We start from the raw sequence: 16,868 nt of genomic DNA, 5'->3' as shown, positions 1-16,868 counted from the left end.
ACGACAGGAAGTCGCCTTCCTCCAGCTGTCCCAGCACGTGCTGAAGGCCAACCATCCGATTTGATGTATTTGTTGAGGCAGCGAAGGTCTAGGATGGGTCGCCAGCCGCTGGCCTTCTTTCGGACAAGGAAGTACCGCAAGTATACTCCGGAGCCCCAGAGCCTCTTTGGGACGAGTTCCATCGCGCCCTTTCTCAGCATGGCTTGTACCTCCAGCAGCAGCTGTGGAACGTGATTTTCTTTCCTGGGCACAGGTGGGAAACTGGGGCACTTCCTTTGGAACTTCAGAGCGTGCCCGTGGGCCAGGGCATCCAGCACTGAACGGTCGGTGGAGATGGACTCCCACACGCCAACCAGGTTCGCCAGCTGGCCTCCCACCAGGGTGCTCAGGTGGGGGCCCGACGTCACGGCTGGTTCAGTCCCGTTTTGCCGAGGCCTTGCCACCCTGGGCTCCTTGGCGACGACGACGACGGTATCCACCAGCCTTGCTGCGGTCTCTATATGCTTCCTGTGACGAGGAACAGGCCGCTTGGCACTACGAGGAACTGCCGCCGAATCCTTTGGAGGCACCTTGAGATTTGCCTCCGGAGGTCCGAAAGGACGGCCGTCGCTGATTGAGTGCCCAAGGCCCCGTCTCGGTGTCCGCCTTGATGGCCTGCAGTGACTCGTCCACTGCTTTGCGCAACAGGTTGTTTCCGTCGAACGGCATGTCCAGTAACCTGGTCTGCACATCCTGACAGAAGTCTGTGGCCCTGAGCCAACCGCGACGGCGCAGGCAAACGCTGTTGCCCATGGGACGAAATCCGTTATGAGCGATAACCGTAGCTAACGTGATGGCGTGATCTGAAGCCACCTCGCCCTCTTGCAGGATTTCAACGGCTTCCGCCCTCTTGTCGTCCGGGAGGAAGACCAGGATAGGAGCGATCTTGAACCACAGCTCCCTATCATAGCGGGCCACGATCACGAGGGCGTTGGCTGTCTTGATGGTCGTCAAGATGACCCGACGTCCCATGGCATCTAGCTTCTTCCCCTTACCGTCTGGCGGGGAAATGGAAGATAACACCATCGCCCCTGCTGCTTTCTTCTGGTCTGACGCTGAGACCACTGAGTCTGGGGTCGGTTGCGCCCTGAGGCACATAGGAGCAGAGTCTGGGACCCGATACTTCTTCTCGTACAGGTCTCTCTTCGCAGGGGCCGTGGACGGGTTCTTCAAAAGGGACAGCCCTTTGTCCCATATGTCGTCCAACAGCGGGACCGAGTATGGTTTTCCTCTTGGCTTCCCGTCGTTGGTAAAGAAATCCCTCTTCTGCTCCTCGGGGGGACAGCTGGAAGAGCTCCGAGGTCCTGGCGATCAAGGCGTGAATGGAGCCAATTTCATCGGCAGGGGATACCCGGGCGCGAGGTGTCCAGAGATCCATTCCGTTGTCGCCACCGTCGTCCGTCCCCGTCTCGTCCCTCGGCAGAGGGGATGGAGGTGAAGGATGGAAGGGAGGGGGTGATGGACTCGCCTGCGCTTGTTCGGAGGGCTCCCCGACGGTCCAGGCGCCGCTGGATAGTCCACTGGAGGTAAGGGCAACCTTGTCCTCCCCTCTGTGCACAAGGTCTGCAAAGCCCCCAAGATAGCTCCCGAATTGTCCTGCGGCGGAGGCATCAGTTGTGACAGAGTCGGCATGGGTGTGGTGTCCTCAGTTTCCTCCTCGGCCCGCCGTTCCTAGTCGGCTCCACCATCGCTCTCAACGTCCGCCTCGTCGGGATCCTTCCCGTAGGTCCTGACCTCCTCGAACTTCTTGTCCAGGATAGCTTTGACGCCAGACAGCTCATCCTCGGAGGAGGTATCTGAGTCCGTTAGGGCTACCATGCTCCCCCTCCTTCTCGTCCCAAGGTTTCACGGGGGTCTTTTCGATAGGCTGGAAAGACTATTCCCTCCGGGGTGGCAGGGAAACTCTAGGCCCGGAAGTCGTCTCCACTGGGGTCGCCCCCACAGGCTTTGCCAGGGGCCACCACGACTCCCTCAATCGAGGCCTTAGCCGGGTGAATCTGGGCCTTAGCCGGGTGAATCTGGGCCTTCACGACCTTGGGCGCATCCGAGGCCTTCACCATGCGGGGAGGGTCACTGCCTCGCTCCCCCTTGGCTTGCTCTGTCGGGATCGACTGGGGCTTCTCCCGAAGCTTAACCGGGTTCTCAGACTTCCTTTTCACTGAGCCGGAGCGTTGGCTTGTGGTTGACTTCGTCTGTGACATTGCGCCCTGCCTGGCAGCCGAGGAGCCCGAACCAAAGTGCTTTGCCTTTTGTTGGGCCACCGTCACCAGAGCGCCTTCAAAGGTCTTAGAAGACCGCTCAGACTACTACTTCTAACCCGCTGCTTGGCTCTTCACCTCTAACCAGTCAGCTTCATGGTTAGACGGTCCTTCATGGTCCGGACGGACATGTTCTTGCAGAACGCACAGTCCTCCTCCACGTGTGACTTGTCGGAGTACAGGCAGTAGAGGCACCGCAAGTGTTTATCCTCAAAGACGTTCTGCAGGCCACATCTTGGGCAGTTCCTAAACAGCTTGGATCCAGTGGGCATCGAATCTCCTTTGTACTGTGCCATGTCCACGCGGGGTAGGCCTCGAAGATCTTCCGGAATCTTCCAAGAAGTGGAATTTGATGGAAATTCACCCTTGAGGGGTGTAGAAATTTCCGAAACGGGTCCCTGTTAATCGGAAGAAGAATCGGTGGAGCTTGAGGCTCAAATTGACCGAAAAAATAAGAGTAAAGTCTTTGAAAAAAAACGCAATACACAGTAAAAGCTCGAGAGCTAAGAATGAGGACTCCCAACACTTGAACGTGCAGTAAAAATCTGAAGATGGCTGCCTTAGGAGGAGCTTAGGCAGAGGGCAGTATGACCCAGAGACCAGTGATTGGATGCTAGTAGAAAGACAGTTCAGAAACAAAACAAACTGATTTTTTCTTTACCGAGGATTCCCAGCCTGACGACGGGGAATATTCATGAGGATGTGAATCCATGCCGGACCCCATGCTGGAGAATCTGGATTAATGGAGTGCATACGTGATGTACCACGGCAGACAGTTTGTATGCCTCCTCTTTGATTAAAGTACATTTGGAGCTTTTAGCAGCTCTATGCCATATGCGCCCCCAGGTCTCTCCAGAGATTGGTCTCTCCACATCTGCCTCCCATTTCTGCATGTACAAAAGGGTTTCTTCTGGGTCCACCACCCCCAGCAACCGGTACAATTTCGACACTCCTTTCTCTGGTTGACCTGCTTGTATCGTTAGTTCCAACCCTACCGTGTCCCGAGTTGCTCCCTCCCAGACCCCGGTATTGGAGATCCAGTGTCTAAGTTGGATATAATAGAACCGTTCACCCTCCGGTATATCATACCTGGCCTTGCAGTCATCAAATGTTAGGGGTGCCCCTTCTGCATATAGATCCCTCAGTATCAGGGTTTGCTCTACCCCCTCAATGTGCCCAAAAGTTGACCTGGATCCCTGCAGTGAAGTCCGGGTTATGGGCAACCGGAGCCAGAGGGCCACCCCCCACTTTTACCTTTCCACCCCTTAAAGCTTTGTCCCAATACCATAGGGTGGCTTTGGTTGACTTCAATAATGTGCCCCCTTTGACTGTCGTGCTGCAAGGAAACCAAGGCCTCCCAGGGGTGTCTTAGTTGCTGCACTCTCGAGGATTGCCCATCGGTTCTGGCCTTCTCTAGGCAGCCATTGTAGCATAGGTGCCATCTGTGCAGCCCATAAATATCTGCAGAGTTCTCTGCCCCCTAACCCAACCCCACACCCCCCTCAACGCTTGTGGTCTAAATAGTACCTTCTTGGGGACTCTCGGTTTCTCCCCCCCAAATGAAGGACATCACCTCCCTTTGTAGTTTTTTAATTGCTGGGCCCGGGATGCGTATTGGAAGCGCGCCTACCACATACAGAAACCTAGGGAGCAGAGTAATTTTGACTGCTGTTATCTGTGTCAGCCATGATAGCTCCTGCATGTCCCAATGCTTCAAATCTCCTGCCAATGCTTTCAATAGGCCCGGAATGTTAGCTCCATATAACCTTTCATACGGGGGTCAGCTGTATTCCCAGGTATTTTACTGATTTCTGTTCCCATCTCAGAGGGTACCGGCTTTCCCATTCCGTCACTCGCTCTGTCCTCTCAGTGATGTTAAGTGCTTTAGATTTAGGGTAGTTGATATGGAACCCCGAGTCCCTCGCAAATCCCTCTAGCAATTCTATGGCCCTTGGGAGTGAGTGCGCCGTGTCTTTCAAGAACATGAGAACATCATCCGCATAAAGAGCTACCTTTTGGGATCACCCGGCATCCGCTTCCACCCCCTGGATTCCCAGATCTTCTCGGGCCATCTGCGCCAGCGACTCCATGGCCATAGTGAAAATCAGTGGTGATAGTGCCCCCCGCCCCCTGCCTCGTGCCCTTCGGGATGTTATCTGTGAGCCACCCATTGATCATTAGTTGTGTAGATGGACGCACAAAATTGGCCATCACCATGCGGTTAAAGGTTGGCCCACACCCGAACTTTGAGGGTCAGTTGTAAACATCCCCACTGCAGGCTATCAAAAACTCTGGAGGTGTCCAGCGCCAGTACTGAGAACCTCTGCCCTGTTCTTCGTCCCCAGTCTAACCTATCTATAGCTCTACGGATATTATCATAGGTGTGCCGCCACTTTACAAAGCCTGTCTGGTCTGGGTGGATTATCCCCGGGAGAACCTTCGCTAACCTACAGGCCAAATCTAGGAATAGATTTTCACATCCCCATTTAATAAGGAGATAGGGTGGTAGCTCGCACAGTCTAGTGGGTCCCTAAGTGGTTGCCGGGTTCATGTCCCCAGAGGTCCGCCCTGTGCCCCGAATGAAGTTAAACAATTTTGTTAAGGGGCCCACTAGGGTAGCCCTGAATGCCTTGTAATGCGCGTTAGTAAGACCGTCTGGACCCGGGGATTTGTGTCCCTTCAGTACCCCTATGACCTCCCCCACCTCTTCCTCCGTTATGGGTGCTTCTAGCATTTACCCATTTGATTCGCTAATTTCCGGAAGGACTATCTGGTTAAAGAATGTTATCTGTGCCTCCCTCTCTAGGTCTTCCCCTTTCAGGTTATCGGTATAGTAAGAGTACATGACCTCCTATTTCCTTCTCTCCCCTCACCAGATCTCCTTCCCGGTTTTTAAGTTGGACTATGCGATTCCGGAATTTCTGCTGTCTCAATTTGGCTTTGAGGAGTCTGCTGGATTTGTCCCCATTTATATAATAAAACTGCTTAGTTTGCACCAGAAGCCGTGCAGCGTTGTCTACCAGGTGTGCTTCCAGGACCGCCTTCACTTTTTTCAATTGTAGCCATGCTTTTTGTGAGCCCTTATCTTTGTACTCTGCCTCAACCTTTTTTACTTTGGCCTCCATGTCCCGCCTCACCCTCTCTCGACTCTTAATGTAGTTTGCTGTGTGTGCGATTAATTCTCCCCTTACCACTGCTTTACTCGCGTCCCATATAATGGCCCAGTTGACTTCTGATGTAGTGTTTTCTTGGAAGTAATTCTTTAAGACCTGTTCTATGCCTGCCCTAAGGGCTAGGTCTCTCAAGATCACCTCATTTAGTCACCATGGTTTGCGGGATTGTTGTTGTGGATCAACCGGTTCCATCTTCAGTAGGACCGGAGCGTGGTCTGATAGACACCTCACTCCGATTTCCAGTCCCGTGATTTATGGGACCAGCGTGTCTGAAATGAGCATCATATCGATCCATGTTTCTATTAAATGTAGTACCCTAATGAATTTTGTAAGGCCTACCTAAACGTGTGTTCACTGGGAGTGGCCAGAAGGGTCTTGTCCATTGCAGCGTCCATTAACCCGTTAAAGTCGCCCCCAATCAAGACCTGGCCCACTCCCCACTGTGTGATTTTGGGCAACAGTCCCAACAAGAAACGATCCTGCCTTTCATTGGGGACGTAGATCGTGACCAATGTAACTTGTTGACACATCAGCTTCCCTCCTAATATCAAGTAGCGGCCTTCCGGGTCTCTTTTTGCGAATTGTTTCTCGAAGTTGATACCCTTTGCCAGTAAGATGCCTACTCCCCGTTTTTTGGTCCCACTAGAAGCAAAGTATGGTATGGGGAAGGCCCTCCTGTGCCTTAGCCTGTGCTCATACTCTGGAAGCAGGTGCGTTTCCTGCATCCATATCACTTTGGCCCGCATATCCCCAGCCAGTTCATCATGGATTTCCGTTTAATTGGGGAATCAAGCCCTTGAACATTTAATGTGATGAATGTTAAATCAGCCATTATCACACCTTGACCCCATTCCTCAATGCGCTCAAGCCCCTCCACCCTTCTGGTGATCACATATATATATCGTCTCTAGTCTTCCCCTCCTCCCCCGCAAGTAAAATGTCCTCTCCCCTCCCCCCTAAGTCCCAAACTTGATCTTCCCCATTGAACTTTCATCGTGGCATTGCCACAGCGTCTCACCAGTTCCATTATCCACCAGGGAAATTTGGGATCTGATCTCCCTCCCCTCTCCCTCGCCCCCCCCCCCCCCATTTGGTTTAACATTGTTGAATTGTTTCATGTTCGCCCCCTACTACGGCAATTTGTGCCCCAGAGCTGAGCCCTCTTCATAGATTTCAGAACCCCTTATTACACAGCGGGTCTCTTTTTCCCCCTTCCATACTGTTATTCACGTGGGATCAGTGGACTTGGGCTCCTTATTGCGCCCCCGTGGGCAGGGATGCAGCGGTTTTCATTGCTCTCTCTCAGATCTGCCTGCTTTCCCCCTGTTTTGGGGGAAGGTTCCTCTTTTGTCGTTACTTTCTCCGCCTTCTTCCTCCTTCATGAGTTATTCCATGTCCTCCTCCTTCGTGACTGTAAACACGAGCGGAGGCTCGTCGGGTATCCCCAGCGATATCGCACATCCCTAGTTCTCAGCCAGTCTGTGACGAACCTCGTCATTTCCTCTTAGCGAGCATCGCTTGGGCCAAGTCTTGGAATAACTGGATAGGTGTAGTTCGAAAGCTCAGCGGTTCTTTTTTACGAGCAGCCCGCATTATATCCCCCTTCAATTGAAATAGATGTATCCGGGTCAGCACATCCGGAGTCAGCTTTTGGCTTAGTTGAAATGTGGAGTAGACCCTATGCGTCCTGTCTAGCATGATTCCATCCCTTTCTCCCCCCTCAGGAATCTGCTCAGCCGCTAGAGAAACACTGTTCCACAGAGTGTGTGAAAACCTTGCTAAGGCACAAGTGGAGTTTGCTGATTTCAACGCCATACTCCGCGCAGAAAATATCTTGCGAGTCCAACCGTCGAAGCGTTTGTCGTCCCTATCCAGAGGGATGGTAGGGTGCGCCGCCTGCCTCGAGGTGGCCGTAGCCGCCTGAACCACTAAACTCTTGGGAGTGGGGTGAGTGGATAAGTAGCTGGGGTCGCTAACGGAAGGGCAGTACTTCTTTGTCAAAGACTTATTAACAGCCGAAAGAGATTCCGGTGACTGCCAAGCAGCTGCCACCCTTTTTTTGTAAAGTGAGATGGAAAGGTAACACTGGGTCAGAGGACAGACCTTGATCTAAAATGTCTGTTAGATCATCCTGCACAAAGTCTTCAGGAGGACTGGACCAGCCCAGATACTCCAAGACCCTAGCCATGAGCCGCCTGTACGAGGACTCAGCATGAGCTCCGAGCTCAGGCATGCCAAATTCCACTTCCGGACGAAAGTGTCCAACCCACGGGCCTCATAAAGGGTTTGCCTCAACTCCTCCAATTGACTGTCTCCAGAAAAGACTGGAGTCACATCATGCTGAACAGGGTCCTCAAATTCAGACCTTTCTTCCTCTTCATATATGTCGTGCAGAGGGAGGTGAAAACCTGGCCTGGGGACAGAAGAGGGCCTGGAGTCCAATACTGGTCTCACAGACTTTGCCGTAGCCTTCCTTGGAGGATTCAGCAGATCAGGGTACTCCAATGGTAAATTGTGGGCAAAAATACCCGAAGGCGTCGAGGGCACCGAAGGCTTCGACGCCAAAAGCGTTGACAACCTCAGCATTGTGAGCGCAGCAGGCTTCGGCATCGACACTGGGGCCGACCGTGCCGTGGGCTGTTAAGACGGCAAAGCGTCGACGTCCGAGTTAGACAGATGAAGGCCTTCGAGGGACAGAGACCCGACATCATCGACGCAGGACGCCCTCTGCCAAATAAAATTCCGAAGTGCAGAGCTGTGGATATTACGTGTCAAAGATGTGGAATAGGCTGGAGGAAAATCCATTTGAAAAATATATAAGGGCTATCCTCTACACATATGGGAACAAGGGTGATCAGAACAATACAAAAGAAGGGGGAGGGAGTCTTCCAGTGGAAATTACTAGAAACCTATATAAAACAAATTGTTTGGACAGAAAAATGAATGTTTAATTTCTTGAGGCTATCTTGAATTCATCATCTACCTCTTTATTTGCTAGACATATAACCAACATAGCACCACAGAAAAGGAAAACGATTGCATTTCAAGGTGCATAAACACCTGTTGTAGTGTTCAACAGTTGCTACACATACATGCATGTAAAGAGGGAGGCATATAATTAATTCAAGATAACCTCAAGAAATGGAATGTGCATTTGTCTGTGCAAACAATTTGTTTTAAATAGGTACCTAGTCATTTCCATTGGGACCCCCATTCCGTCTTTTGTATTGCCACTGCTCTATTGGCCTCATTTAAAAACATACCTCGCCTTGCGTTTCCGGACTCTGCGCTCATGTTCGGCTTCTTCATAGTAATACTCATTGTGACTGTTGTCCCGCCTCCTGGCAGCTGCTGCAATGACTGCTCGAGACTGGCCTGTTGAATTGTTGGTTGTGTTTTCTAAAGGAAAGAAAAATGAGATGTAAACAACTACCCTACTACAAACGACTTGCAAACACACAACCTGTCAACATTACTATAATGTATTTATCATAGTCCATACCACTTTCACTCCCAGGCCATCATTTCCCTTTGCCTAAACCTTGAGTTCTCCACTCAGCGGCCAGAACTCCTCACCTTCCTCTGTGCCCAGTTCTCATACTAGATGTACTACATGTCTCGCCACCAATGATCTGCATCCATACACGGTGGTCCCCTTGTTGTGTACTTAAAGCTCTGTGTGTATGTATGCGCTGCGTTTTAAAATAGCGCAGACCTAGCTGTTAAGCAACAGAGTGATGTACAACAAGGGGAAAGGGCTGAATAATGGGGATGAAATTTGGAAGATAGATTAGTATGGGTACGTGGGTCCAAGGACATGGAAAGAGGATTGTGCCAAGAGTTTGCAGTTTGGGGAGGCAAAGGAAGACCTAATGTTGATTATCCAAAGGTAGCTCTGCATCTGTGTCCTGTCGCAGTTCTTTTCCCTTTATCTACACATGATCTGATAAACTGTAATGCTGATTCCATTGGTCTGCATCAATGATTCCTTCCCTTGCCCTTCTTCGGTTATCAGAGGAACCAAAGGGGTTCCCCTTTCAATCAGACCAGAAGATCCCAAATGCGGAATTCCATTAAGAAACATTACTTTTTTTTCCTGTCCTTTTTGTGCCAATTCCCCAGAAGGCTCCAAGAGTGGCAAGTCATTAAGCAACTCCCCCCTCTCTACTAGCGCTCATTCAGAGCATCCACTCAATCCAAGCACAGTAATTCCATTTGCAAATTCATTGAACCCCTTCATCCATGACCAAGTTTGTTATTTCTTGTCCAGTTCTCCCCTTCCAGTACCCACTTATCTGTGTAAGGCCACGGCCGAGGGATCAAGAGAAGACTCAAACCTTGATGGAGAAATGATTTACCGTTAATGTTCCTTCTATGGATTCTTCTCCTGCAGATTACTCATCTTGATAGCCATCCACATCTCGTGTTACTTATATGGCCCATGACAATCTGAGAGAGTTCATGGAAGAATGGTGGGCCTTCCTGGGAAACGACTCACGCCCGTGAGATTTTCCCACAGAAATGGTCTTTGTTCCCAATTCACTGAAGGCGCGGGTGGGGATCGAATTAGGCAGGGGGTGAAACAAAAATAAGTGAGGGGCGAAAAGGTTGAAACCCGCTTGATACCTCGGGAGCATTTAGGCAAGTAAGCCAACGCAAGGAAGAGAGAAAAGGATGATTACAAGAATAAAAAGGAGACCAGAGAACCAGTGGGGTAAGGTCAGGAGGACCTCAGCAGACAGGCAAAATGGCCCCTTTTTAAACTATAATTTCTATGCACCTTACTTTTCAAGCTTTTTTTTTTTTTTACAAAAGGGGGTTTTCTTCAAGTTCTGCATGTGGGCAAACAAAGGGTTTATGCTTGAGGAAGGAGGGATAGAAGCACCGTCCCCATTAAGGGAAGAGGAGCAACTACAGGGAACTAAGGCATCCCCAGGGCAGGCGGTACAAGAAGAGAAAGTAATGATCGGAATTGCAGGTGGTGGGGCCTTATGAACAATATGTGGGGATAATCACAATGTACACCTTCTTATTGTATTTTGAGGCATATTTTGTGGCAATTGTGCTATGTTTGACTATTAACCTAAGCAGTGTTCAAAATAAACTAAATAAAGACAAATTTGAAAACAAAATACGGGGACGTATCGGACCTGCAAATCCATTGGAAATAATCTGATCTCCTGTCAAGGGTGACTTTACCTCTGCTTTTTTAAGGAGCCCACAGTCCATACACTGCCAGGGAATTTTGGTCTCCATAGACACCAACACTTTATAAAACACTACATATGGTGTTTAACTATATAGAAACACTAGATACCTATCTGTCCACTCCGGGATCCAGGCTAAGTCGACAGATGGTTATGCCTTCAACTGTCCCAATCAGCTAGACTCTCACTAGCTGAAATGGTGGTGCACCAAAACTTTACATTGTCAACAATGTGCCTATAATACTACCAAAATCCTACTAAATCAGGCTAAAGAGAAAGGTTCCCAAAATACAATTCGGAGTAGCGGCAGAGTAGCAGTCTTTGGCAGTGACTGCAGCTACTCTTTTCCTGCATATACAGACTTTTCCAGTCCATCTACAGTTTCTAGTGTGGGGAGGTGGAGACTGCCTTCAAAAACCCCACTTCACCGCTGAGCGGCTGCGCAGTAGCGGCAGAGCAGCAGTCTTTGGCTGTGACTGCAGCTACTCTTTTCCTGCATCCACAGACTTTTCCAGTCCATCTACAGTTTCTAGTGTGTGGAGGTGGAGACTGCCTTCAAAAACCCCACTTCACCGCGGAGTGACCACAGAGTGGCAGTCTATGGCCGCTATGGATGCCGTGGACTGCGCTCTGCTTAGCCCCGCCGCCCAGGAGAGAGGTCGGCGACTGAGGAGCTCGCGCTCACGTGCTGAGGAGAAGCAGAAACCCCTCAGTGGCAACGGAAAACCCGTCCGCCTACACATTAGGTCGAAAGGTTCTGGAGACTCCATCGACCCGGACCGGTTCGTCCAGATACCCTCAGGTGCCTGTCCTGTGGCTCCCGGGACGAGGCTGTCCCAGCTGCCCTTTCTGCAATCAAACGTCGTTTCGGCGGCCCCCTTTGAAGTACAGGGCACGCCATGCCATGGAGTTACACAGGGCGTCCCAGCCACCTTAAGTGCCCACCCGCCCCCCTGAACATCGCACATGCAGCCCAAGACTTACCATCTGCCGCGGCTGCCTGGTCAGCTTCATCGACCGCTGGTGCTCCGTGCCTTCTACCTGCGACCGCTGACTCTGTGCCGTCTGTTGGAGGGGGGACGGCGCAGAGCCACGGTGAGGGAGAGGCTGGAGCAGCGCCGCGAGCGCCAGAGGGGGAGAGCGTCCCAGGAGATGCGGGTGAACTAAATAGAAGAAAGTCTCCGGAAAGGGGAGCGGAGCCACCAACCTCAAGTGCCTCTACAGCAGAGGAAGACGTCTTCAGTTCAAATGAAAGGCCAAACAATTCAACACCTGAAAACAGCCTGCCTACCGAGGCTCTGGACCAAACGCAAGAAGGGTGCTCTCAGCACTCCCAAACCTTTACGGTGAGCATCGATATGCACCCCATACCAAAAAATTGGATAGTGCCGCCAGTACAACTCAAAGAGGCCTTCCAGCTGAGCCCACTTTCGACCAATGCACCTGACCCAAACGAGGAATGGGAAGATACGGATGCTCTGAGCAGCAATTCAAATTACTCACCAACGAGAACATCTACTTTAACCAAGGGCAAAGGACTCCACCCTAAGAAAAGCAAAAGATCCCAAAGGACAAACACCACGGGCAGCCCATTCACGCGGCCCAACCACCCACACAGGCAGATCGCCAAAAAAAGGCGAGGAACTCTCTTCTCCTACCAATGGCAAAAAGCAGCCAGCCAAACGCCTAACTAGGAAACTATCAAAATCTAAGGCCACCTCTAAAACCGTGGAAACCAAACTTTTCGTAACCCACACCTTAAAAGACTTCTTTGGGAAACAATGCAAAAGAAAATATGACAAGATCTGCGAAATCATTGACAGCGAAATGCTGGAAGTTGTGTTCAGTTCGGAACAACACGTAGAGGCCCCCAACCTAACGGCAACAAACCCTAATTCGCCTGTCTCTCAACACCAAGTCGAACCACGGCAGACGGATACTCCCACGGAGTCGGAACTGACGGGAGCAAAGTTCAAAAATCCAGAGACACCGGATGTGCAACATCATCAAGCCATCCCAACAAGGGGCCTCGTATCAACCCAGGAAAAACGCCAGACCGGAGGGGCCACTGCTCTACACGACAAGAAGTCGCCCAGTGGTGTCTCTGCTCCCCTGGCGCATCCAAAACCATCCATGAAGAAACCAGTTGCCTTGGCAAACTCCTGCCCACCTCTAACAGAAACTTGGGAAGTCAAATCCTTTGGAGCCACTCCAGACCCAAGCACAGTGGAGGAGAAACAGTCGAGTAGCCAGGAACACTCGGACTCTACATTGGAGCATGTTCACCGAGCAAACCCTACGCCCATTGACCACCCCAACTGAAAGGGAAGAAATGTAAGATCTGTTCCTTGCAAGCAAAACGCCTCAGCGCGCCAGAACCTCCAAAAAAGACTCTCTGACTTCTATGGCACCAATCCCCCTGAGAGCCAGCAGGTACAGTGAACTACCAGAAACACCCCTGAGAACACGGAGACTCCACGAACTGCCAGCATCTACACCAGTTGACTCGCCTAAGAAAAAACATTTTGACAATTATGTCAGCTGTGACAGTGGCCCTCGCTCCATTCAATAAACTCTATGAACCGATAAATTACACCTTAAAAGACCACAGCACTATTTCAGCAATGATGGACTCCAAACTCCTTTATTTGGAGTGCTACATTGCTGCCATGAAAAAACAATCAGAAAAAGTGCAACCAGCCATAGTTCGACAGGTAAATGCTGAAGATCAGAGGCAAGTAATCCTAACAACCTCCCAAGAGATAGGGTGCCAGACATTGTGTAACTGGAACAAACTCAATCAAGCACTAGCCAACATGTCACCTGGTCTTGGGAGGGGCGACCACCACACTTTCAGCCCACTTAAAAAAAAAAAAAAAAAAAAAAAAAAAAAAAAAAGACAGCATCTGAGAAAACTATCAACCAACCAAGAGAAACCAACGACAGAGGTAAATAACTGGCCAACGGGAAACGAAGCGACCGTCTAACTGCGTATGTGAAGGAAATGAGCTAGTACTGGAATTTGACCTCGAAAAACCTAATATAAAGGAAAACGAATCCCAGATGAACAAAGATTTTCCAATTTTCACAGACCCGAAGTCCATCTAACTCGAAACACAGAGGAGGGAGAAAACTGATTTTCGGCCCACCACCGTCCGAGAAGAGGCCAGCTACAAAGCCACTCAGAAAGCCAGGGCAGAACGTAGGGCAGCCACTCGAGCGACACCGATTCCAAACTCACAAAGGAGAGAAACCCTTGACGACCATCCGGTGGTTATACCAGACGACACACCGCCCCAGCCAAGTCCAAAGCACAGAGCCACGAATCCCCAACAAACGCAAACACCTGTGATGCAAAAGACTAATCTCCTTTCCTGACATTGGAGGAACGCTGTAAAAAGGCGACCCAAATTGAAAAATGGGTGTCGGACCGTCGAGCGCACAAAGAACAGGCAATGACCTCAGACAGACCACAACGGCACTACTATTCAAAAGTACGGGGGTCCCCAAAACACAGCCCTAGGAAACCGATAAGTCGACCCATCGAAAAACCAACCTTCTCACGAGGTTTGCAGTGGAACCGATCTCCAAAAGAACGTGGAAAAACGAAGCAGAGAGCCGAATCCAAAGACACAGAAAAGCGAGGCATAGGTTCCCCAAAAAAATCCAGTCCTCACACAGTGAAGTGCTCAAACCCGGCCTTTAAACTGGACCAAACACGTGACAGCAGAGAATACAACATCCTCAACAGAAGAACAGTAATGGATTTGTTCCATAGCGTACCGAATCTCAGATCAGTGGAATCCAACGATTTAAAATTAGTAGAGCCAAGCCACAAAAGTAGACAGGCGACCACCTACCTGTATATAACCTCTAGATCTGTAAAACAGAGGCTATGCAACTCCACGGGAAACTTCCGGAAACTCGGTTACGAACTGAGAGAAACTGAAGAACTCCGACACCAACAATCGCAGGGCACCCACAGGAAAGCCCACATACACTCAAGTCCTTCAACAAGAAAAGACCAGTCGCAACAGGCTACCATCCGATAACAGCCAAAACAAGCGCCACCAATCTGTCCATGTGGAAGTGCTAACTGAAACACCTACGGTGAGAAGGTCTCACAGGGACAAAGGCAACATACTTAAACTTAACCAGGAAAAAAGACCTGAAACAATCCAAAAGTAAAGCAAAGAAAAAAAGCCAGAGACAGTCGAGGAAACTGGATGAAGGCCAACTATAAAAAGAACATTTACGCAGACCATCGACACAGCATCTAAACAGCCGAATGAAAGAGGAAAACTTAACCCCCTGCAGAATCTATGGGCCTGGCTCCCGAAGTCTCTGGCCCTCCAAATAAAATAGCAATCCAGGATCACCCAGTCACCTGTTCTAACAGCACAACTAACCAACATCAACCAAATCTCCAGACTAGGTTCATGGAACACACAAGGGTTTTCTCATGTTACTGTTCCGGGAGATGTGAATTTGGACTCCTTTGACATTTTGTGTCTCTAGGAGACATGGCTTACAGAAAAGCCGGTCTTAGACCGGTTCGATTTAGCCCTCGCTCCAGCACAAAAAAGACCCAAAGGGCGGCCATCCTCAGGTCTACTAACCGCGATACATTCAGGGAGAGGGACGAAAATGATCAAAATTCGAACATCTACTCTATTCCTATTAACTGTCCAAGTGAAGTGGACCCACTGGAATCCCGTACAAGGCAAACCATCGACTGCCTCTGCCATAATTATGAACACTTACTGAAATCCAGAGGCCATCACTGACAATGACAGCGAAAGAAATCGACCGATCATACATTGACCATGAAGAAACCCACCTCCTCATCTGCGGGGACCTAAACGCAGTCTGCACAAAAAAGACCCAACGCCCCTTAGGGACTTTGGCAGAGCTGCGCGGCAAAGCTTGGATCTCCTTGATGAACTCTAGAGACCTCGTCAATCTAGACACCGTCTACGCCCGTACCAACTGTATTCCGTCTTGGGAAGGCCGCAACTGATTGGCCACAATCTACTAGATCTTTGCCTCAACCCCGTTGCTCGAAATCATCACCTCTTTCAACATCTCCAAAACTTCGCCAAGTGACCACAATTTATTGAGCATAACGTGGCCATCTTTCCCGACGGAAAAAGTCATGCCAAACTCAAACCTGGCCATAAACCTCAAAGGAAACCGCCTCTCACTGGGCGCGAACAATATCATCACTCTGACCAACAACTACGCCTAGTTTGCTTAACATTTTCAAAAAATGAAAACTGAACCCAGGTATGGCAACAAAGAAACCCGTTCATAACTATGAGCAAACATTGTTCGCCAAAAGACGCCCCTTACGAAAACTAAGAAGAGCGCTAGCCAGTAACAGCTCAGAAGCCAACAGAAAAGCTCTAGCTGACAGACTGAAGCTTTATAAGAACTGGCTAAAATTCTATCGCCTCTCCCTGTACCAAAAGGACTCGGGGAGGGAGGGAGAGGGAGGGGGAGGGGGGGGGGGAAATGCTGAGGGCCGTCTGTGGCAAAAACACTCGCAAATTTTGGGCTCCGATCAATGTAACCAAATGAACCACGAGCGACTCGCTAATAAACAGCATCGGCGAAGACACCTGGTCGACACACTATAAAAGCCTCTTCTACGACCCACTTGGGATCTCGTCAAGCCTGCAGGAACAAGACACGTCACCCTGGGTGGACCTTCGTGACAGACAGGACATCCTGGAAATCCTGAAGAAGCTTAAAAACTCACGTGCCCCCAGGACCGGATGGGCTGTCGAACATGCATCTGAAGCAGCATCTGGTAGAATGGTCCCTGTTCATCAGTCAAGTTTTCCAAAGATTAGGAAAAGCCAAGACACTACCAAACTCCTGGACTACTGCAGTAGTAGTCCCAATCTTCAAAAAAGGAAATAGAGACGACCAAGAACTTTCGTCCCATTGCACTCTTGGACGTCATTGGCAAAGTCTATGGGTCACTGCTGCTATGCAAATTTCAATCATGGTCAAACAAGGCACCTTGCGAGGACCCATTCCATTCCGGGTTTAAGAAAAACGCAGGCACCAATACCAACATACCAACATACCAACCCTGAGCGTCTTGAAGAGCAAAACACTGCCAGGAGGCCATCAAATTTTCATGGCCTTTGTTGACCTACGCCAAGCTTTCGATCAGGTAGATA

The 16,868-nt window shown here is 50.1% G+C and overlaps 1 protein-coding gene across 3 annotated transcripts in view; it reads right to left on the bottom strand.

Annotated features, from left to right (window-relative positions):
• VANGL2 (VANGL planar cell polarity protein 2) overlaps positions 1-16,868 on the bottom strand; it is a 903,169-nt gene that overhangs the window by 247,606 nt on the left and 638,695 nt on the right. For all 3 annotated transcript variants that reach the window (XM_069635423.1, XM_069635422.1, XM_069635424.1), the window contains one exon: positions 8,734-8,869. In XM_069635423.1, coding sequence (XP_069491524.1) covers positions 8,734-8,869 — 136 coding nt within the window. The remainder of the gene's footprint in view (positions 1-8,733; positions 8,870-16,868) is intronic.

This window comes from Ambystoma mexicanum, chromosome 1q, assembly GCF_040938575.1.
Source record: "Ambystoma mexicanum isolate Mex_15411 chromosome 1q, UKY_AmexF1_1, whole genome shotgun sequence".
Classification (NCBI taxonomy): domain Eukaryota; kingdom Metazoa; phylum Chordata; class Amphibia; order Caudata; family Ambystomatidae; genus Ambystoma; species Ambystoma mexicanum.
Note: the sequence above shows the minus strand (reverse complement) of the source record. Positions and strands in the feature narration are given on the sequence as shown.